Source organism: Ixodes scapularis, unplaced genomic scaffold (genome assembly GCF_016920785.2).
Source record: "Ixodes scapularis isolate PalLabHiFi unplaced genomic scaffold, ASM1692078v2 PGA_scaffold6__148_contigs__length_123643588, whole genome shotgun sequence".
Lineage (NCBI taxonomy): Eukaryota > Metazoa > Arthropoda > Arachnida > Ixodida > Ixodidae > Ixodes > Ixodes scapularis.
Window position 1 is genome coordinate 40,447,237 of NW_024609881.1, and position 22,942 is coordinate 40,470,178.

The window sequence follows — 22,942 nt, forward strand, 5'->3', positions numbered from 1 at the left end:
AGCCGATCTCTAGAATCCAAATATGGTTTTCCGCTCTTCAGCACCCCGCCGAAAACCAAAAGCTCACTCAACGTGCCAGAAGTAGTGCTTGGCCCAGTCAGGGCAGCTTGTAAAATTCAGAAAGAGGGCGCCATAGTTTGTTCAAACGTTCAGCGCAGGAGCCTATAGACCTTTGCAATAAGAGCTCTCTGGCCGCAGCCATTTTGCGGATCGAGCGACAGCTATAAGCCAGACATTTCTGCCACCCGCCTGAGCTGTGGAAACCCGGTTATGGTGACTCCCTACCTGCATTGTGCATTCAGAGTTCGCCGGCTTTTCTTGGAAGTTTTTACTTTATATGCTTGTTTAGGATGCTTATATTTTGTGTGTTATCTCTCCCAGTGTGAGAGCCCGGAAATACCAGGGCTCGTAACCTACTCAGCCTTTGCAGAAACGAACGAAAAGGGCGAACGTCAAGCAGCCCGCGACGCGGGCAGTTCGACGGTCTTGGAAGATTATTTCCGCTGAGATAATCTTCAAAAAGCCTTCCCGGCTATGTTCCGGGTCTTCCCGCAAAAATATCTGATAAGGTCGGGCCCGGGTTTTGGGAACAGAATCGACACGTTTGTTCATTTATTTGAAGCTGTGAAAAAAAAAAACTGCTTTCTCAAATCCTGTTCGGATAACGCGGCACCGTGGGGTACGTACAATATATGTTGTTCGACTGATGAGACTCGTTGAACGGTTCATGGTGTGGGCGGGGAATATCCATTTAGTTCGGATATCCTGAGCAGTGAAATATTTTCGACTGTTAAGTAAGACCTTCGTAGATTGACACGGCTAAGCGTATAGTGTCGTAAAAATATCAACATAAAATTAAACAAACATTCCAGTTGCATTTGTTGTTGCGCACGGACTTACCAAAACAGCTTTCATTTCTTTGTTTTTGTTCCCAACACTAGTACAATACATTCTTAAAAACCCCGAAAAATGCTATGCAGCATGAAACACAAAATAAAAAAAGAAAACGCGTCAATTTAGCCGCCACCAACGTCCGGAAGTGCGCCTACGCAGGCTGCCACAGCCCATTGACTAGAAAACCCACAGCCCAGCGCAATAGGGCAACACTAACGTACCCTCTCAAAACCAGGCACGCGCGCTGAAAATCGCTTCGTTCGAGGGTCCCGCTGGAAAGGTCTACAGTCCTAAGATTTCCTAATAATAATACGCTCGTTTCATTCGCGCCTTGGTGCATACGATGGTGAAAGATGAAACTTGAGCAAAGAACGCTTAATTGTAAAATATATAGATATTTTCTTTTCATACAGAACAATATGGAACAGTGTAAATTTGAATGCTGCCCTGGAGGCAGAGTTAAGTGCTTTAATCAACAACCTGGAGATGCACAGTCATGCAATCAAGCACGGGTAAGTAAGGTTCATGCAGCAACCTGCAAGAGTTCTATACAGCTTTAGGACGAACATACTGTTGTCGAACCTTTTGTGTAAATTATGTCGCTTGAGTATAATTAGTCAAAAATACGTGTTGTCACACGCTCGGTTAAGTAAAAAAAAAAAAAAAACTTATCATGTGCTTTATTAAAGGGGTCATGAAAAGATATTAAGTTAGTATGTTCACGACTTCACAGAGGCGTACTGGTCCTAGTCGGGCCCAAGTATACTCGCACGGACCGCCACTGAATCAGAAGCTTCTTGGCCGCGGACAAATATCGAGCATAAACGGGGACTATTGCTTTCAGTGTTGCCTTCGCAGAGCTTTATGACGTCATCGCAGGACACAACTCAAAAGACTGTCGAGGACAAAGGAGAAACGTACGGGGCGAGCGCTATGAACCAAAATATTTTATTAGGGAAACATGAAAACGACCATTTATCTTTGTTAGTAGGTTAGCCTATCACGAGAAAATGAAGCCTGACGGCACTTGTTAATCGCGATAAAAACGTGATATGATGCTAGCTCGAATCCAAGAACGCCACCTTGCTATCCGTCAGTCCCAAAGGCGCAGCCTGCGAAAGAGTACAGAAAAGTATCAGGGCCAGTGCGGCAAAAAACTGCGCTAAGCGGGAAGGGAATAACAAAAAAGGGGGGGGGGGGGGGGGGGTGGACTTTCATCCTTCACGTTCATCTCGTTTCGCACGCGTTAAAGGGGTCGCGGCAAGATACGGAGTGAGTGTCGTTTTTTCGGCGAAAAACAAGCTGAGCCAGATTCGCCCCATCATAGAAAGGCGTGTAAGGGAAAAAACCGAATAGTCGGGGTTGCACTGTAAAGCATGGCGCACAGGTCGTATCATGCACCGTTGTAGGAGTGTATAAGATACCTTTCTCATGCGGGCGGATGTATATTGGTCAAACGGGGCGCGGTTTGAACATCCGTCTAAAAGATCACCAGAGTTCAATGAAGGGTGTGCATACTCTCCTCTTGCGTTTCATTGCCGCGACTGTTAGTGTGAGCCAAGATTAAGTGACACACAAGTTTTGTTCAAGCACGCGGACCAAGTGTCCGAATACCAAATGAAAAGGGCAGAAGCCTTCCCGCCCTTTTCATTTGGTATTTGGTACGCCTGTGTCAGCCAACCGTCTTTGGTACTGCTGGATAGTGAGGTAGTGTTTTAAGATTTGCGCTAGCATCATTACTTTTCATCGCGTTATTCAGGCGCCATCACGCTTCTTTGAATTGTCACGTGATACGCAGACGGTGGTGGGGGACGTACTGTCAAAGATGATTGGTCGTTTTCATATGTTTTCCTATTACAATATTTTGGTCGAGTGCGCTCGTCCCTTGTGTTTCTTCTTTGTCCTCGTGAGTTTTCCGCGCTGTTTCCTACGAGGAATTCGCACCAACTCGCCCAACTATCCATTCTTCCTAATGACATAATTGTGCGATCGAAACAACCCGCCTGACGAAAGTCAAACGTGGGTCATGGATTGGACACAAAACTACGTCAGCACTCAAATTCGGCTCGTACCAGTCAATGCCTCGGTGGACACTCGGCTAGTGGTTCGTGTCCAGCCACTGCGGGGGTGAGAATAACCGAACTCTAACAATGCCTGGAGCCCAACACGCGTTTTCTGTTTTACTAACCCCAGCGGACGTGGCTACGATTTACGTTGGCGGCAGAGGATAGGCACCAGGCGACGTTGCTGCTCGATCTTGCTCCGGGTTGAGGGAATGAGCGTTGTCATATATCTCAAATTTATTTCACGACTGCAATTGCTTAGAGAGAAAAACGAAGGCAATTTTATTTCGTTACTAAAGTTAAGGAGTGATTCTGAGTAGTATTTAGCAGCAGTAGAAAATTTGTTTTATGGCCCCTTTAAAAGGCCCATTAAGCGAATCTTGGGCTGGGGTTAATGAATTCTGATTGGGAATTTACTAAAAGCGTATCTTTTAGTGGGCCAAAAGAAAGAAGGGAGACATACAAAAGGCCTGACCTTTAGTATGAAATATGAAAACACAAAGGACTATTTCGTACCTCCTTCCCTTCGAAAGCTATCTGCCTTTTCACTGCGAGACATCCGCGATACCCAAAGCGCGACACCCGCGGGCATCCGCGATACGCCAAGCGCGACACGACCCGGGACCTCACTTGTTCCCTTTACCACTAAACTGACAATACAGTGAAAGCTTCGCGCTTGCCGGACCAATCAGCCGCCTCCCTTTCGTCACATGACCTCATTCTCTGCGAGTTAGTATGCGCGAGGGAGCGTGATCACGGGACAAAAGTGTGGCTGGCTCAACGAGCACGTAGCTTCCACAAAATTGCCAGCTTCGGGGTGAACGGGGTGGGTAAAGCAACTTTTGTTCGAGTTTTGAGCGACTGGCTTATTTTCTAGGGGAAAACTGGCGGTGGCCGGGTACACGAACGTGGGTCAGTGAAAGAGGGGACGTTCTCCTCTACGTCTTCTTGAACTGTTTGGTACAATGCGCGATTTGTGATTTGATGAGTAAAGCTAAACAGGAAAAAGTTGAAAAATCGTTTCATGACCCCTTTAAGCAGAAGTAAGGAATGCTAGAGTCATCGTCACATGTGCATTTTAGTTTACTAACTACTTGCGAGCTGTAAAATCTTGTGTTTTTTGGTCTCTACTCAAATCATTTTATCTGCGTACGGTGCAACGAGTATAATTTAGCTTTTTTTTCTAACGTAGCTTTTTCTCGACATAGGCAAATGCTGCGTCAGTGTTCACTTTAGAGCTGAATCACAGTTCAGAGCTGAGACAACCACTGCCTGAATCCAAACGAGACCGACTTTTTATAATAGACCCTTTCTAACAGAGAGTACGTACGTTGTATTGTGAAATACTGCAAAACCTTCTCTCTAGTTCAGTTCAATTCCAGATAAGTACCTCTTAAATTGCGCCTGCGTTCCAGTTTGCAAAGAAGCACAGAACTGCACAACAGACTCGGTTGCAAGGAAACTCATGGGTGTAAATCGGCCTTTCTGTATCGTGAGAGTTATTCTTGTCGCGCAATACTATACGCACAATAGAATGTGAAAGGAGGATAAAACAAATGTGATTTAATATTATAGGCTGATACCGATTCCCTCGTAGCGTATTGCGGCGCTTCGTCCAAGTAAGAATTTTTTTTTAGGTTTATGGAGTTTATTGGAAATACTAAACAATCTGGAATCGCAGAAGGCACGTCCGGATTGGGATGCACTAGTTAAAAACTGGCGCTTTTAAACTAGTGCATGAACACGGCACCAGCTAGCGTTATATTTTATTACACTTTCATCCAAACAAAACGCTCATAAAGTACGTACGGCTGCACGTGGAACATGTTTTCGAGTGGTGTAGGCAGCATTACGCTGGTAGTGCCAATCTGGCCTTGGTATTTGTTTCGGATTTTATTTCGAAAAGCTACTAACGGGCATCAACCTTTGCCACTTAAGATAGTTTTGTAGCTGAGCACGTTCCCCTATTACACTAGTTTTTATGACAGCCATGACATACCGTGAAAGAGCTACAAAGAAGAGTGGTGGCTTGATTGGGCTAACAGAGTCGCTGAATTTACTTATCCAAGGCCGCTAGATATTTGTTCCAAGCTCAAGAACCGAATACGGACCAAAGCCGCTGGCAGGCTCTCCCTTCGTGACGCAATATGTCGACATTTCTCTCCTTAGAGCACTTCAAAATAAAAGTGAAATCATCCACATTTGACTCCAAAGAAGTCGTTAGAGCTTACGATCCATAGTGATAAAATAATTTATAACAAAACCCTATCTGATTTTAGACATTCTTATGTAGACTCAATAACTACTGTAAAGCCCTTAATGTTCGCGAGCCCTCAATTTTCGCGAATTTCACGAATTGAAGAAATCGCGAAATTTGAGGGCGCGCGAAAATTTCGGTCCTTAAGATTTTCAATGCAGGCGTCTATTATTCGCGAAATTTAGTGCTCGCGATTATGTCATCTGTGACCGATTCGTGAAAAATAGGGGCCGCGAAAATAAAGGGTTTTACAGTATCTCAAAGAAAATAACCTTAAAGGTGTCAGGAAACAACATCGCGTTGGAATGTTCATGACTTCACAGCGGCGTACGGGTCCTCGCCTGGCCCAAGTATACTCGCACGGAACGCCAGTGATTCAGAAGCTTCTTGGTCGCGATGAAATTTCGAAGGTAAAAACAGACTATTTCATTTAGTCTTGCCTTCGCAAAGCTTGATGACGTAATTGTGGATCGAAACCACCCGCCTGACGACGGTCGAGCGCGGCTCATGGATTGGACAGGAGAACTTCGTGAGCACTCGACTTCGGCTCGTAACTGTGCAGTGCCTCGTCGGACACTCGGGAAGTGGCTCGTGTCCAACCACTCCCGTGACGAGAATAGTCGAACTCTAACAATGCCTGGAGCTCAGCACGGGTTTTCTAGTCTGCCTACCCCAGCGCGTCGCAATGAACAACGTTGATGGCATAAGATAGGCACAATGCCACGTGGCCGCTGGTCTTGGCTCCGAGTGGAGGGAATGAACGATGCTCCCTATTGAAAATTCCATCAAGGTACGTAATTTGGGACACTGACTGCCAGTCAGCAGCCTTGGTGGAACGTGATGGACCATCAGACGTCATCTGATGGTCCATCAGAAGACGTCTGACTGCCACTGCCAAGGGAATTTCATCAACAAGGGCAGCATTTATATAAGAGTAAAGCTATACGCACTCATAAATATCGCCAAATGCCTCAATAAAACGAAATGTTCGAGAAAAAAAAAAAAAAAAGCAGGACCACCGTGGACCGAACCCGCGACCACTTACGTACAAATCGGACACTCTAACCGCTATGCTACGCCGCTTCTTAGAGAACTAGATTTCACCATCCGTTTTATACGAGATACTTCGGTTGCAAATGCAGTTAAGACTTCAGCATGTTATGCAAAGCACTCGTACATCACTCGCCGTACTTCAGTTCTACTCACCTGCCATGTAGAGCACTTTCGCATCGTAGAACGATCCTTTTGTTCGCGCGTCACCGGCCCAGTAGACCTGGTACACCTTGTCGTCTTCAACTACACCGCTAAAGTCCTTTACATCGTCGGAACTCACAACAGACTGGGTCTTGTCGAGTAGAAATTCTACTAAAACATAAGACATTGTAGAGCCCGGGCAAGATCGACAGGTTGGAGCAAGCGGGCAAACAAAACGAGTCGAGAGCGATCGTTTATGAAAGCTCGGCGAAGCCTCTATGGGCGAAGCGAAGTGCGAAGTGTCGTTTTCGGCGCTTCGGCGGGCTTCTGATCAAGGTTGTCGGTCGGTTCCGTGTAATATCTCTAACGTCAGCGGTTTTATGGGCTCACGTCCCGAAATCGTTTTCTCGTGCATAGATTACTTTCGTATTCATAGATTTGACGAAATGGTGGTATCCGAACGAACTTTACGTCCTTTGACCGTACGTCTGTCTGCACGTCAAAGCTTTCTGACGTACAGTCAGAGACAATCGATGTACAGTCAGAATCACCACCAGGACATCCTGATGGAATTTCGCGGCGGCCGATTGCCACCAGGAAACCATCAGAAAGCCGACAAGCGGGGTCTGACTGGAGTTTGACTGTCGGTCAGAGTAACCTGTTGGCCAATCAGACATGCTTGACGTACAGTCAGGCACAGTCAGCGGTTCACTAGAAAACATTGACTGCCAAACAGGGTTACATTGATGGATTTTTCCTTCGGGCTCATATTTCTCAAATTTATTTGCGACTGCCATTGCCTAGATAGAACAGCTGAGGCACGTTTATTCGGTTATTAACCTTACGGAGTGATACTAAGAAGCATTTATCGACAGTCGGAAAATCGTTTCATGGCCCCTTTAAGGGTTTGTGTTTAGCGTATCGTTATTTTGTAAGATGATACGCTAAACGACTCCTCCTGTATTTTGTGATTTTGTAATACAACTGTTTATGTTTTGGAACAACAGGACATAAATTCCGCTATCAACTGCGAATTGAATTGCTGCCTGGCGGGAAAGTTCACGTGTTTTGAGGAAACCGCAGTAGATGGAATGCCCTGCGGTGATGGAAAGGTAAGTGCGGTGCACCGCGGCAGTTCTTTTATTAAACTTTAAGACAAATCAATCGCAGTGAACGTTTGCGTCTCGTCAGCCTAACGCACTTAGCGCAAGGAATTGTTTTTAAAATTACACTCAGCCTATGTCATTTGCTGTCACACAGTCGACTAAACCGCGAAAGGACGTTGCTCAATTGACCATGTCATCGGTTCTCAACCATAGATGTTTCGCGAACCCCTAGTAGATCGGGAGAGATGAAGGGAGACCCCGTTCGTGGAGAAGGAAACGGAAACATAATGGTTAATTATGATGAAGATTTAATGGATGATCGTAGTAAGGGCTGTGTGAAGTAGAATTCTCTTTTTAACAGATACACGAAAACACTTGCCCGAAAAACTGGATTTTTCTCCTCAATCAGGGAAAAGACACCTTTTATCGCCGAGTTTGATTGATGAGGCTGGGCTTCGCGGACCACTGAGTGCGTTCGAAGACCCCAAAAGTTCCACGGACCCCCATTTGAGAACCACCGGACTAGGTGTTTGATATGTTAAAAAAAAACAAGAAAGTTTTTTTTTTTCTTTCTCTCTCTCTTTCGAGTTTGCAATACATTAACTCAACTGAATAAGTCACGCTCAATAAATACCCGGCACTTGTGCATGTTTGGTTTCACGCCCTGCTATGGATAATTCAAACTTCCACTCCTGTATCCACGTTTTTCCTTGTTGCGTGTTTCGATGAACGGAGCATTTTGTCTTCCATTACAGAATATCCGACTAATAAAAATCAAAACTATCTTTATTATTGTTCTTTCAGTCTTCGAAATCTGAAAAACCTACAAGGAATTCCCAAAAAAACAACAACACCGTTTTGTATATGTTTTGTCCAGGGAAGGAAATTATACATCACACAAGGCTCTAACTCCGCGAGATTGTAATTCTCGAGGTTGGAATAGAACTCGAAAGTTTGAGAACATGACCTTACCTAAATCATGAATATAATTGAAAAAAGTACATTTTCTTCTGAGCCACCGACGTCCACCTCAGCCAAATATCGTCATAACAGGAACTGTCATTTTGGGATTGCGGACGCTTCGGGGATTTATGTGTTGATAAAGAATTATCAGCAAGTTATCCCCCGACATGTGGAAACAAGTACCACTTCGAAGCAGAATGGAATTGTAGGTATTATTTGCCAGCAAGGTGGGAACTGCTTTCTAGCCCGACGCGAACACTAGGAGTCAGCGTTCGTGTGGGACTGCTTGGGCGCACTTTTGTCACAGAGTCTTCGAAATGGAAAGCCAATACGATGTCACTCTGCTGCATTTCTTCGAGATGTTGTTACACCACACACGCGATCACCATTTCTCTTCATCGGATGCAGTAAAATGCCTAAACCAGACGCAATTCGCAACCACAGAGGCTTACTACCTGTAGAACGCACAACGTCATGGAGTAGGGAGCGTCGTCTCTCGGGTAAAACATTTGGCGTCACGAACGCTTTCACTCGTTCCTGATAGTGGAGCGGCAGCTAGTAATTCGGAGGTGTGAATTCAAAATTCATTTTCCAGAAGAAAATGAATATCTTGAATAAATACTTCCTTGATATACTCACGGGTGGAAATCTACTACACGGTGAAAATTTCATAAAAATCAATTATCATCAATATTTCGCCGGAGATACCCTTTAACTCCTCCGCTACGCAGGACATTCCAAGTGGTGAAATAATAAAAGTGATAATGATATATATTTAGGTTTAAACACGAGTTACGACTAACACCTTCTAGATCGGAAAAATAACTATTACATTATGTATGCTTAATTTTAAAAAGTGCCCTTTCCACCCAAGCTTACCGCTCTAAAATACAATAGCACAACGCTAAAACCGGGAGCCCATACTGACCAAATCCATCTTTTGCATACGTTGACATAATTAAAAATGGACACAAAAATTAGTCAGTTGTTTGATTGTATTGCTCATCTCTGTATCAACCAAGACGTCAACTACGCGCGAATTCTAACTATAGAACTCAGAAAGGACGAATGCTCCATAGAACATTCCCCACCCATTTAATGTGGTTTTTCTTTTTGTTCTTCAGATGTGCTTCAGAAACAAGTGCGTCAAGCAGTCTGACCCCTTCAAAAGAAACGAGCCGTTAACATTACCTGGAGATGAGTAAAATGCATAAAGGAACGATGGCGTCTACCCTGGAAGCAAGAATCGTACTTATATCCAAGGTTTAAGATACCAACTGAATTAACGTCTAAGCCTGTGCCTAAATATTAATATTTTATCGAGTTGTAATCTCTAACGTATAATTATCCTTTTTGTCTAAAATAAAATAAGTTTTATTGCTTTGTCTGTTGGTTGCACCGCTGGCTCCCTTTTATTTTTGTATTTTATTGTATTTCAAAGTGTATTGCGTAGTAGCGTAAAAGGAAAAACAATTTTTTTTTCGGAAATGTCTTTTCGGTTTTAGAAAGAGCGCTGTGAAGAGTTACTGCAACTCCGAGATAAGTACTCCAAAGTACTGACTGATCCGCGTCACCGGAACTCTACAAAAAGCCCGTGCGTCTTCTTTCCCGAAGAACACGCGGACAGCCAATCACTGCTGTTTGTGGAATCAGCTAAGCGAATGGCAATGCGGAAATATATGTTTCGACCAAAAAGCAAAGTCTGCGATATAGCAATAGGCAATGCAAGCGTGAAGTCTTGCGATGCTTAATGCTACGTCGCAGGCTTCACTTTTCGGTCGAAAATAATTGTTCAGACCGAAATAGGTGCTGGGAGTAAGAAGACGATGAAAAGGAGGACAAGAAGAAGGCGCGAATGAAAGGGACGTATGGCGGTGAACGTTGACCGCCGAACGCTGATATTTTAAAAACAGTCTTGACTTTCTTAACAATTAGTGTCAGAACTGGGATTCGAACCCATGACCACATTCGTGGTGTCCGAATCCCACTTCTGACACAAATCGTCTATAACTGCGCATTGGACGTAAGTGACGAAAACGTCATCTTGTATAGCCAACGTGCAATTTTAGACAACGACAAGGGACATGCAAACACGGACGCACTTTCGTGGCGACCTTGCTTGCTTGGCAACTGTCGCCCATGCCTCAAGAGCGAGCACCACCTTACATTAGACTGCCAACAGTTGTCGTCTTCCCAAACGACTGCGCCACCGCGATGGTGGAACACCAGCAAGATTATCAACACCCGACAAACTCTACTGCAGATGTTCTCCGTGTGGTTCAAAAAGACGGCAGAAATTTGCACCTATTCTGCAGTGCAATCGGATGGGAGAGGTACCCAACTGGAACGTGGTTACACCATACAACAGCGTTGTGAAAGCATACTGGGCACAATGAGATTCCCTAATTCTGCAGGATGGATTGTTGTATCCTTGCTGGGAGAGCAAAGACGGAAGAAACAACACACTTCAGCTCATTTTACCTCTAGTCCGTGTCGACACCGTTTTGCGTGAACTTCAAGAGAGCCCTGCTGGCGGACACCTTGGGATATACAAGAATTTGCAACGAGTTTGAGAAAGATTCTTTTGGGTCGGATCAACTCGAGATTTGCGCGAATGGTGTAAACATTGCGGGCACTGTGCGTCGCGTAAAGGACCACCATCACAAACCCGAGGGTGGAAGGTAACCTACATTGTCGGTGTTCCGTTTGAAAGAGTGGCCATTGATCCTGTACACTTTTAGCAAAAATAACACGCCCAGACGTGTAAACCGTTGTCCCATAGAGGACACGTCGAAACGTGTTCGTTTACACGCAGCCATCTGTGTTTTTCGTCTACACATGAGGTGCTCTGTAAACTTAGCACGCTACACCGTGTCTGCCTGCCGCAAAACATGTTTCGAGCGTGTTCCTTATGAAACATGGCGGCCAGCGGCCGAGAACAGGCGAGAGACGAGCCCAGCGAGCCGCGCGCCTTTCAGCCGAATTGAAAACACACAGGGCGCGTTAGTTCTCGTTCGATGTCTTTTGTACACAGTAAAGTCTCCAAGCGGCGGACGTTGCTACGTGCAAAGGTACGTACTACGTGCGTCGTCGGCGGACGGCGGCGTCGGTAGCTTCAACGAGCCGCTAGACAAAAAAAAAAAAAAGACAAATGCCGAACTCACATGGATAAATAACTTGAGCAAACTATTTAGAATCGGGCGGCAACTTGCGCCACCTATTGAGATTTCAAGCAGCCTGTATGTAAAAAAAACGAGTTTGTTAACACCGCGAACGACCACGACTAGACAGCAACCCTACATACAACGCAGGTAACACCAGTACCACGTACTACACAGCACCGGCATGTACACAAGCACAACAACCGACACTACGCCCGACACTTCCTACTCGTTATCCATTTCTCCCCGCGGCGCATATAAGCTTGACATATGCGGGTGAGCTCTTTGGTCGCTGACCCTTACAGATTTATAGAAGAATACACAAAACACGGCGCAATGGACAGCCGTGTGTTAGAACTGTTTGCATTCAAAAAGTATGGATGCAAAATCTGTAATGTTAGTCCGTTGCAATAAATAACGAAATGTTAACCATAAATCTGAAACCTGTCATGAAAAAGTGCAAATTTTTGTTATTTTCTTGCTTGACCAGTGTTATGAGCAGTCCGACTAGCTTGAATCAGATAGGCAAACAAATTATTGGTATTTTGTCATTACGTATACAATAATAAATGAAAATAATCCTTGCGCAAAGTATTTTTTATATATTATTGTAAAGGACATCCGCCCAACGCTTCACTTCCGCTAGTTGGAGTACGGGAGCAGACGCCTTCACTTTTGGGGCGTTTTGATGCAGTTTGTTGTCGTATGTCGTGTCGGTGTTGAGTGGCGCGGTGGGGCTTGAGAGTTTGTGACCGGTGTTATTCGTGAACACTGGTGTGGGGCGCTGATGCGTCTTTTTTTTATACTGCCACCACCCCGAACTTTGAAGATACTTGGGACCGTTACAATGCATAATGCTGAATCGCGATGCTCCTTCTCTGTTGACGTCGCTTTTCTGGTACCACTCGTGGATACTGCAAGCGTTTAAACCGTGTGCACCGTCTCACCTATCTCCCCGGTGACGTACTCGACCTGTTGAAACTTATTGCTTCCGCCATTTTGGAGTACGCAAGGCAGTTATCTCGTTGGTCTGGTTTCGGTTATAAAAGCAAGGCAAAACGCTCGTAGTTCCCGCCCTCAGTACACGTTGGACATCTTCCACACTTTGACACCGGGTAACTGAATGAACGAGGATTTACATTCACTTCCGAGGTTACTCTCACCGCTTTCTCACTATTGAGCAGCAGGATGAGCTGGCGACAAGCCGCGGATGAAAGGCTTGAGCATCAACAGCTCAAGCGCACTCGGTGCCGATGCGGCCGACGCGGGTTTCTCTCAACCGGGAGGCCAGCACAAACCGTGACCGTTCCAGCTCTTCGTCACGACACGGTGTTGCACAGAGCAGGGTAAAATACAGCTACACGGATCACCGAAGCAAACGCACTGCTATCGTAAATCTTGGCTTGTGATTGCGCCTTTGTAGATCATCTCATTCGTTTTGCTGGAGACACGCAAACGACGGGCATAACGAAATCGTTGCATATTCCGCATACCTTACAAAAGCACTTACCCCGTCACCTTGCGAAAAGCGCGAAACACGGAGTCCGCACCGTCCTAAGCTTCCCGTTTTTTACCTGCTAGTAGATATTGCCGCCCGCCAAGTAGGCACCGCGGCCGTAGCACAACGGTTATCGCGCTTACCTCCCACGCGAAGGGCCAGGGTTCGATTCCTGGCCGCGGCTACGCATTTTTGTTTACACTGTAATGTGATGTTCTAGTGAATTCGAGAACCGTCTAACTGATTCGAGGTTAGAACGTTCTCCGCGTCGAACCTTCTACATCGAACGCTCCAGAAGCCAACGCGTGTACAAAAGCGGCTCCGCCTGGCAAGCAGGATTCAGTCTCGCCCCAGCGTTCGACTCTGCTGGCACGCCGACTTCGACGCCCGTGACGCTCTATTATTATCTTTTGTACTCTTTAATTTTTGGCACAAGTTCGCCACATTAAACGTTTATTTCTTCCTGTTTATTTGTTATTTTTGGTCACTACCCGTGACATTTTGGTGGAGGTGCGGGGTACCGCATGCCCGTGCAGCGTTCCCCTCCAAGGGACCGCAGTGCAAGTCCGATTCCCGGCTCGGTGAGAAGACCACTCACCGCAGAACCTGAAATTCGGACCAGCCGCCGCACCAAGGGAGAGGATCCTGAGTACGGTTTGCTCCTGGACAAGCCCAAGCCGCAGAAGACGACAATGGCCAACCAGTCGCAAGCCCCCGCCGCTTCTCCCGTCGTCTACATGCCCGTCTCACCGCGGACGGCTGCCCCCTTCCACGGTGAACTCTACGAAGACGTCGAAGACTGGATTGACCAGTATGAACGCGTTGCCCGCCACAATGGCTGGACCGACGAGCAACGCCTGCACAACGTCTACTTCTCGCTTGAGGGAACCGCCAAGCACTGGTACGAGAACCATGAGTCCTCTTTGACGTCGTGGGACATCTTCAAGACCGACCTGAAGGCTACGTTCGTCAACCACCACCGCCGAGAGAGAGCCGAGGACCTACTGCGAACCAGGACCCAGGGCACCAAAAAGCGTCACGAGCTTTGTGGAAGACGTGCTCCGCCTGAGCTCCCGCGCCGATCCTCAGGCCACCGAGGGAAAGAAGCTGCGCATTTTGATGCGGGGCGTGAAGGACGACATCTTCGGAGGCCTCGTCCGCAACCCGCCGGCAACCGTCGACGCCTTCGTCAGCGAGGCGACAAACATCGAGCGCGCCCTCCAAGCGCGCGCTTCCCACTACCAGCGGCAGCCAAGCGTCACTGCAACCGCGCTCCTTAGCGGTGAAAACGTGCCTGGTACGGACATCCGCGAAACTATCCGGGAGGTTGTCCGGGAGGAACTGCGAAGGTTGCTGCCAACCACCAGCCGTCCGCCAACCATTTCCATCGCCGAGGCTGTCCGAGAAGAAGTGCATCGCGCGCTCCAACCAGAGGTTCCCGTCACCAGGGTGGCACCGGAGGAACCGGCGTTGAGCTGCGCCGCCATGGCCCGACGACCGCCGCAAGCTTCCCGCCAAGCCACGGCGCCACCCCGAAGAGGCGCCCCAACGCCTCAGTACCCCCGACGGCAGGAAGATCAGGCGCACGTTCCCCCAGAGCGACCTGCGCCGAGGAAGACAGACGTCTGGAGGACGCCCGATCGACGCCCGCTGTGTTACCACTGTGGGGAAGCTGACCATGTGTACCGCCGATGCCCATACCGACGACTCGGGCTGCGCGGATTCCACCCAAGCGACCCGCGCCCCCGGTATGGTGAACGCCCTCGGGAGATCGACGAGTACCGGCGACGACCCCACTCCCCCGAGCCTGCGTCACGCCGAGAGTTCCGGTCGCCGTCACCGCGACGTCCAGCTTCGCCGATGCACCGACCCCGACGTGAAAGCCTGTCACCCCTCGCTCCTCGCCGGGGAAACTAGGCGCGGCAACCCCTGGAGGTGGAGTTGCCGAAGACGACCGACGCCAAGATCCTCCACGAACGTCAGAGGGCCCCCACTCAAACGCTACGAGAAATCGAAACGACGCTCCTGAAACGATGTCCAATAACCTAAACGTCGTCATCGACGGCCACGACGCATCAGCGCTCGTGGACACCGGAGCAGACTACTCAGTCTTGAGTGGGAGGCTCTCCCGCCGCCTTCGAAAAGTCACCACGCCGTGGGATGGACCACAAATACGAACCGCCGGAGGGCACCTCATCCCACCAGTCGGGAGATGCACTGCTCGCGTCGAGATCCACGGTGAGACGTGCCCTGTTAAGTTTGTCGTTCTGCAATACTGTTCAAGAGACGTTATCATCGGAATGGACTTTCTCTGCGAGTATGGCGCCGTCATCGATCTCGGGGCAAAACAGCTGACGCTGCGAAAGCCTGTTTTACCGTCGGTTGAGACCAACACGACGTCAACCGCGATCCGAGTTATCGCCGACCATATGAACTTACCGCCGCGGTCGAGTGTTTTCGTCCCCGTCATAACCGACGCAGCCATGCACGGTGAAGCTCTTCTGGAAGGCAACGTCCAACTGCTCCTTGAGAAAGGAATTGGCGTCGCACGAGGCGTAACGGATCTGCAAGAAGGACGTACAACTGTTCTTGTAACGAACTTCCGAGAGGAGCCGCAGCACCTAACGAAGGGTGCCACTGTGGGCCACAATGAGGAGCTTCAGGCGCCAGTCGTGGTCACCGCAATCTCCGTAGAAACCTCGTCGTCACAGCAAAACAGCACGCCGCCGCCGCTCGACATCGACCCCGAGCTCCCAGCTACGAAGCGCCGGCAACTGGTTCATCTCCTTGCCGAGTACAGCGACTGTTTTGCCACGACATCGAAGATTCGCCTAACACCAATGGCGAAACATCGCATTGTTGCCGACGACGACGCACTTCCTGTCCACCAGTCGCCGTGTCGAGTCTCCTTAAAGGAACGGAAAGTGATTCAAGATCAAGTCCAGGAGATGCTCGACGACGACATCATTCAACCCTCAAGAAGCCCATGGGCGTCCCCAGTCGTCCTTGTAAAGAAGGACGGAACCCTGCGGTTCTGCGTGGACTATCGTCGACTGAACGCTGTGACGAAGAAGGACGTCTATCCGCTCCCCCGCATCGACGATACGTTAGACCGACTGTGCCACTCCCGATATTTTTCGTCAATGGATCTGAAGAGTGGCTACTGGCAGATTGAAGTCGACGAACGCGACGGGGAGAAAACTGCCTTCGTCACTCCCGACGGACTGTACGAATTCAAAGTGATGCCTTTCGGGCTTTGTACTGCGCCAGCCACCTTCCACCGTGTCAGGGACACCGTGCTGGCAGGTCTGAAATGGCAGAGCTGCCTCGTCTACCTCGACGACGTCGTGGTATTTTCACGAGATTTCGACGAGCACCTGAAACGACTTCGAGCCGTGCTTCAAGCCATCAAGACCGCCGACCTGTCACTCAAGCCAGTCGTGTCGATTCGCCTATGGTGAACTTAAGTTCCTTGGCCACGTCGTGAGCAACAAAGGTGTTCTCCCTGACCCTGAGACGACCCGCGCCGTGGCTGCATTTACGCCGCCGTCTGACAAGAAGGCCGTGAGAAGATTCCTCGGACTTTGTGCCTACTACAGACGATTTGTTCGGGACTTCGCCAAGCTGTCCGCACAGCTGACGCACCTCACGAAGGACGCCGTAAAGTTTGAATGGACAGACGAACACCAGCAGTCATTCGATGAGCTGAAACGAAGACTCCAGACGCCCCCGATTCTTGGCCATTTCGACCAGTTCGCTGATACAGAGATCCACACGGACGCCAGTAACACCGGACTTGGCGCAGTGCTAGTTCAAAGGCAGGACGGGGCAGAGCGAGTCATCGCATACGCGAGTCGGACGCTGTCTAAGGCGGAGAGGAACTACCCTACAACTGAAAAGGAGTGCCTTGCTGTCGTCTGGGCAATAACAAAGTTTCGCCCATATCTGTATGGAAGTCCTTTTCGCGTGGTCAGGGACCACCACTCGCTCTGCTGGCTCGCGAATCTGAAAGACCCCTCCGGACGCCTCGCCCGGTGGAGCCTATGACTGCAGGAGTTCGACATGACCGTTGTGTACAAGTCCGGCCGGAAGCATCATGACGCCGACTGCCTGTCAAGAGCTCCTGTCGAGGCCGGTCCTGCCTGTATCGAAGACGACGATGAGTGTTTCCTCGGCGCTTTGGACGTCAGCGACATGGCAGAACTCCAACGAGACGACCCTGAACTGCGAGCGCTCATCGATCACTTAGAGGGACAAGCGAGTTCGGTTCCCCGTGCTTTCTTAAGAATCCTGCATACATTTTCCATGCGGCGAGGGGTGCTGTACAAGGAGAACTTCGTCAACAAAAACACAGCATGGCTGTTGGTTGTTCCTGCCAGCCTTCGAGACGAAATATTCCAAGGATGCCATGACGACCCAACGGCTGGACACCTTGGCTACAGCAGGACGCTCGCCAGGATTCGAGAAAAGTACTACTGGCCGAGGCTACCGAAAACCGTTCACCTATACATTCGATCATGCCACGAGTGTCAGCGACGGAAGAAACCGCCAACGAAGCCGTCAGGACTTCTGCATCCGATTTCTCCCCCGTCTATGCCGTTCCAGCAGATCCGAATGGATTTACTTGGCCCTTTCCCATCGTCAACGTCGGAAAACCGCTGGATTATCGTCGCCACCGATTATCTCACACGGTACGCCGAGACGAAAGCCCTTCCAGCAGGCACGGCTGTTGAAGTCGCCAAGTTTTTCATTGAGTCCATTGTCCTCCGGCACGGCGCCTTTGAAGTCGTCATCACAGACCGTGGATCATGGCCCAGCTGACTCAAGAGATCCTTCGTCTCAGTGGCACCGGCCATCGTCGAACCACTGCATACCACCCACAGACCAACGGACTGACCGAGCGACTTAACAAGACAATCGCCGATATGATCTCTATGTACGTCGACGTAGAACACAAGACTTGGGACGAGGTGTTGCCCTACGTCACGTTCGCCTACAATACGGCGGTTCAGGCGACCACTGGATTCACCCCTTTCCAGCTGGTACATGGTCGGAAGGTCACGACCATGCTGGACGCAATGCTGCCCCATGAGCCATCTGTAAATGAGAACGACGACGCCCAGGCGGTTGCTCAACGCGCCGAAGAAGCCCGCCAGCTCGCCTGACTCATGATTCAAGACCAGCAACGCGTCGACGCGGGCCGCTACAACCTTCGTCGCAGGGACGTTCACTTCCAGCCCGGAGACAGGGTGTGGGTGTGGACGCCCATCCGTCGCCGCGGCCTCATTGAGAAACTGCTGAAACGGTACTTTGGACCATACAAGGTACTTCGTCGCCTCGGCGAGCTGAACTACGAGGTGATGCCTGACGGAACAAGAACATCATCACCCCGCCCACAACGACCTGAAGTCGTCCACGTCGTGCGCCTGAAGCCTTACTACGCTCGATAGGACTGTGGATCTTATGTGTTTCAAATGACTTTTTAGTTTGCCGTTCTCCTTATGTGCTTTATTTTGTGTTGCATCGAGGCGATGCACATTTTAAGGGGGGGAGGCACCGCGGCCGTAGCACAACGGTTATCGCGCTTACCTCCCACGCGAAGGGCCAGGGTTCGATTCCTGGCCGCGGTACGCATTTTTGTTTACACTGTAATGTGATGTTCTAGTGAATTCGAGAACCATCTAGCTCAATCGAGGTTAGAATGTTCTCCGCGTCGAACCTTCTACATCGAACGCTCCAGAAGCCAACGCGTGTACAAAAGCGGCTCCGCCTGGCAAGCAGGATTCAGTCTCGCCCCAGCGTTCGACTCTGCTGCCACGCCAACTTCGACGCCCGCGACGCTTTATTATTATCTTTTGTACTCTTTTATTTTTGGCACAAGTTCGCCACATTAAACGTTTTTTTCTTCCTGTTTATTTGTTATTTTTGGTCACTACCCGTGACAATATGCCTACTGAAACTGAAGCAGGGCAGTGCCAGAGAGAGACAAAGTTGGGAAAGCTTGCTCGCTCTCCGATTTTTCAACTCTCAAGTGATTGTACCATAATAAATGCAACAAAGCCTCTTCCCAAAATAAAAAAAAGCACTACGTTCACTACGTAAAAAATGGTCTCAGTACATGCATCTGTGGGCAGGTAGAAAACCTTGCCCTAATTTATTCACGCCACATGATTGGCGCAACAAACTTGTTGCAGGACCGAATCATCTACTAGAGCGGTGTGCGTCGCTGTGCAAACGCAGTCCAACACGAAGCATAAAAACGGCGAATTTAAGGCAACGAATCCGGAGTCCATTATTCAATTAAAACGACGTAATTTTGTTGAAAACGCCCGCTGCTTCTTACTCGCGGTATGTGTCGGGATACTTCCACAGTTTGAAACGGAACGAAGGAAGATTTACTTTTAAAAACGCTCGCTGCGTCCTCCCGGACGCAGCGCGGATCAGCTGACGACGACGTGACTGTACCCGTTGAACCTCCACCCCGCAACAAACAATTTGCGCTCCATGTTTAAAGCGAGGTTCAAACAGACCCGGATTACAAAGCACCGCACCATACACTACGAACGGTTCAGCTCTTTTTCGCATCGCCGTGTTGCACCCAACCAAACGAAATCGCCGAAGTCAACGCCGCGCTGTCGCGAACCTTGGCTTGTAGTTGCGCACTCGTGGACCCTGGGGCTCCCTTCGCTTTCAAAGCACACGAGACGATTACGATTGATACTTTCCATCATCTGGGAACATCACAGAGGCACTTCTCCGGTCACGTCTTCGCAACATGTGCTTGCAAAGCTACGAGCTTCTAGCGTCCCGACAAACCAAAACAATAACATGCTAAACGTCCGTTGTTGCCAGATTTTTACCTACCAAACAAAAGTAACGAAAGAAAACCGGCTCTAGCTTCCAGCGTACATCGGCGCTGCGCCGTGGCCAGATTTTCTGTCAGATCTAACTTAAAGGTGACCTACAGATGCAGTAACTGGTATACATTTTTATACGCCGGCCACCACGGAGCGCCGTAAATTCTGAGGAGGGTGCATAAGAAGCGGCCGCACCTTCGCTTGCAGTTGAAGGGTTGAAGCCAAACGAAACCAACTGCAATATCACGTGTTCAGATCGAGGGCACGCTTTTTATATCCATTTTAACTTTCTAGAGCGAGTAATTAGGCCCATAATTTTATTTGTGGTGTTTAAGACACTATTATCAAGACCCCTAAAACAAATACAAATATGGACGACATGAGGGAAGCCGCATTGCCATCGACCAGAATCAATGGCAGGAATGGCAGCGAGCGCTGTAAGCACGGGGTTCGCCTCGTCCCGCGACATGGCGTAATTTCTTTTGGTGCATATCTGCCTCCGAGACATGTTTCTTTCCGCGGCATTTGCCTCTACGGTCCTTTCTAGGTGTGTCCCCAAGCATTCCGGTGCTTCGATAGCCGGCAGTGCTGCAGTTGTCGTCGGGGGTGAAGCGTGTTTTCGAGGTCGGCTACACGGATATGCGTGTATGACCGAACCAAAACACGTTTTTTACAACCTCGCATGATTTATGAACAAATTATCCGTTACTCAACGTGTAAATTTATGGTAATTGGCGTAAATAGCGTGTTTTTCACCCCAACGATTCGCTAAATAGACGGTACTTGCTAACAGTGAAGATCCATTACCGAAAACGACACAGGAAAATCGGTGTGTCATGGTAATTGCTGACTACTTCACCAAATGGCCAGAAGCATTTCCAGCACGAACGTAGGATGCAGACACTGTAACCACGATCTTGACGGAAGACATCCTTCCAAGATGCGGGGTACCACTGGAAATTCATTCTGATCAGGGTCTGACTTTTGAGTTGCAAGTGTTCAAGAGCATGGGTGCGACGCTCGAAATTAAAAAGACGAGAACCACGCCCTACATCCTCAGTCGAATGGTTTGGTAGATAGGCTCAACCACTCACTCAAGCACTACCTTTCACTCATCGTTGACGAGCACGAGGACAACTGGGACATTCCAATTCCATTCTTTTTACTTTCCTACCGGTCAGCCGTTCATACTGCGACAAGCTACACGCCGGCGATGTTGTTAATGGGCCGGGAGCTAAGGCAGCCTGCGGACATCACTTTTGACACGCCAGTGCTTCCATCGCGTGAGACAACACGCAGATGTCTCTACTCGGACTACTCCCGCCAACTGCGGACGAAACTGAACTGTGTGCAAGATTTTGCATGAAGACATTTGCACCTGAGCAGTGAAAGTGCAAGAACCCGCTACAACCGAAGCTGCTGGGGTCGCATACTCTAGCCTGGGGAAAAAGTGGCTGCACCAGCCACGCCGCAACAAAGGTCGCTGCCCGAAACTACATCCGAATCGGGAAGGCTTCTAGAAAGTATTCAAGCGACTAAACGACATCGTGTGCCGGGTTCGGCACCTGCTCAGCCGGAAAGTTCACGTAGTTCAATTTTATCGTCTGGTTCCTTATCAACCCGACCGTATTTTTTTTTTGTACCAGCTTGGGGCGAGGTTCATGTGTTGTGGGGGGACAGTGTTGTGGCGTTGCTGCGAATGAGACGACGACGAAAAGGAGGAGAGGAAGATTGCGCGAGCAAAAAGGACGGATGGCGGTGAACGTTGGCCGCCGAACGCTGGGATTTTAAAAACAGTCTGATTTTATAAACAATATGTTGCGGCATTGCCATTCGCTGAGCTGATTCCGCAAAGAGCACTGATTAGCTGTCCTATAAAATTTAAAAGCGCTAACAAAGTCGAGAACAAAAAGGGAAGGGGAGCAGGAAGAGCGTTTACTCTTAACTTAACATTAATTTAAAAACAACTGAAGCAAACAACCTCCGATAAATATACGCTTTTTTTGCGAGTTACGAGTGTTCAGATTGGCTTGAAAGGGAAACAGGTGTGTAAGGTTGTCCGGTATGTGGACGAATATCTGGTGCTATGGCAACTTTCTGACAATCTTTTGACACGCCAGGTTGTTGAGAGCGTGTTAAGAGTGTTTTATTTAATTTCATTGCACTTCATTAATTGTTCCCTTAAAGCGCCCGTAGGGCTTTACATAAAGGGGGGGGGGGGGGGGCTTTGACAACAAACAAAAACAAAGAAAGAAAAAACACAGGGTTAAAGATTGCCAAATATGCAAAAAAATAGCAAGTGCAGCTCTGAATTCAGACGAGTCTTGAATTGTAACAATATGTTCTGGCAGAGAGTTCAATTTTGAAAGTGATAACTGCAGTGGAGAGAATTTAAAAAGGTTTGTCTTTGGTTTTACCAAATGAACTTTCTGAGAATGGTCTGAACAAGGAGAAATGTGATGAGCCGCAGGACAGTACAATTCTCTCTTTAAAGGGGCCTGATAATACAAAGCGTGTAATTAAACTAGTCTGGTCAGTTTCTTTCTTTCCGCGGACAGTGGAAGGCCAAGTTCTTTTTTTAGCGTAGTAATGCTAGCGTGTGTTTAGTTTTTAATAATAAACCGGAGTTGCCCTGTTTTGGATCGACTCTAATTTCTGTATTAGGTAAGCCTGGTGGGGTTTCCATGTTGAAGATCCATACTCGAGCTGCGGGCGAACAAGGGCAGTATAAGCTACGAGTTTTGTCTCCCGGTTAGCCATATGTACTGTTCGTCTCCAAAAACCGAGGCTTTGGTTTGCCTTTACAACGACGTGAATAATATGAGCTTCCCATGATAAGTTTGACATGAAATGAACCCGAAGATATTTGTACGTGTGCACATGTTCAGTGGGCGTACTAAAAAGAAAGTAGCTAAACACTGTGGCACTTCGCTTAGTGTTGTAGCTTAA

The 22,942-nt window shown here is 48.5% G+C and overlaps 1 protein-coding gene across 1 annotated transcript in view; it reads left to right on the forward strand.

The window, feature by feature from the left end:
- The window catches only part of LOC120836117, a 90,640-nt gene extending 80,958 nt beyond the window's left edge, over window positions 1-9,682 (forward strand). The window contains exons 9-11 of the mRNA XM_040210514.1: window positions 1,308-1,406; window positions 7,416-7,520; window positions 9,602-9,682. Of these exons, the coding sequence (XP_040066448.1) occupies window positions 1,308-1,406; window positions 7,416-7,520; window positions 9,602-9,682 (285 nt within the window). The remainder of the gene's footprint in view (window positions 1-1,307; window positions 1,407-7,415; window positions 7,521-9,601) is intronic.
- The last annotated feature ends 13,260 nt before the right edge of the window (window positions 9,683-22,942 follow it).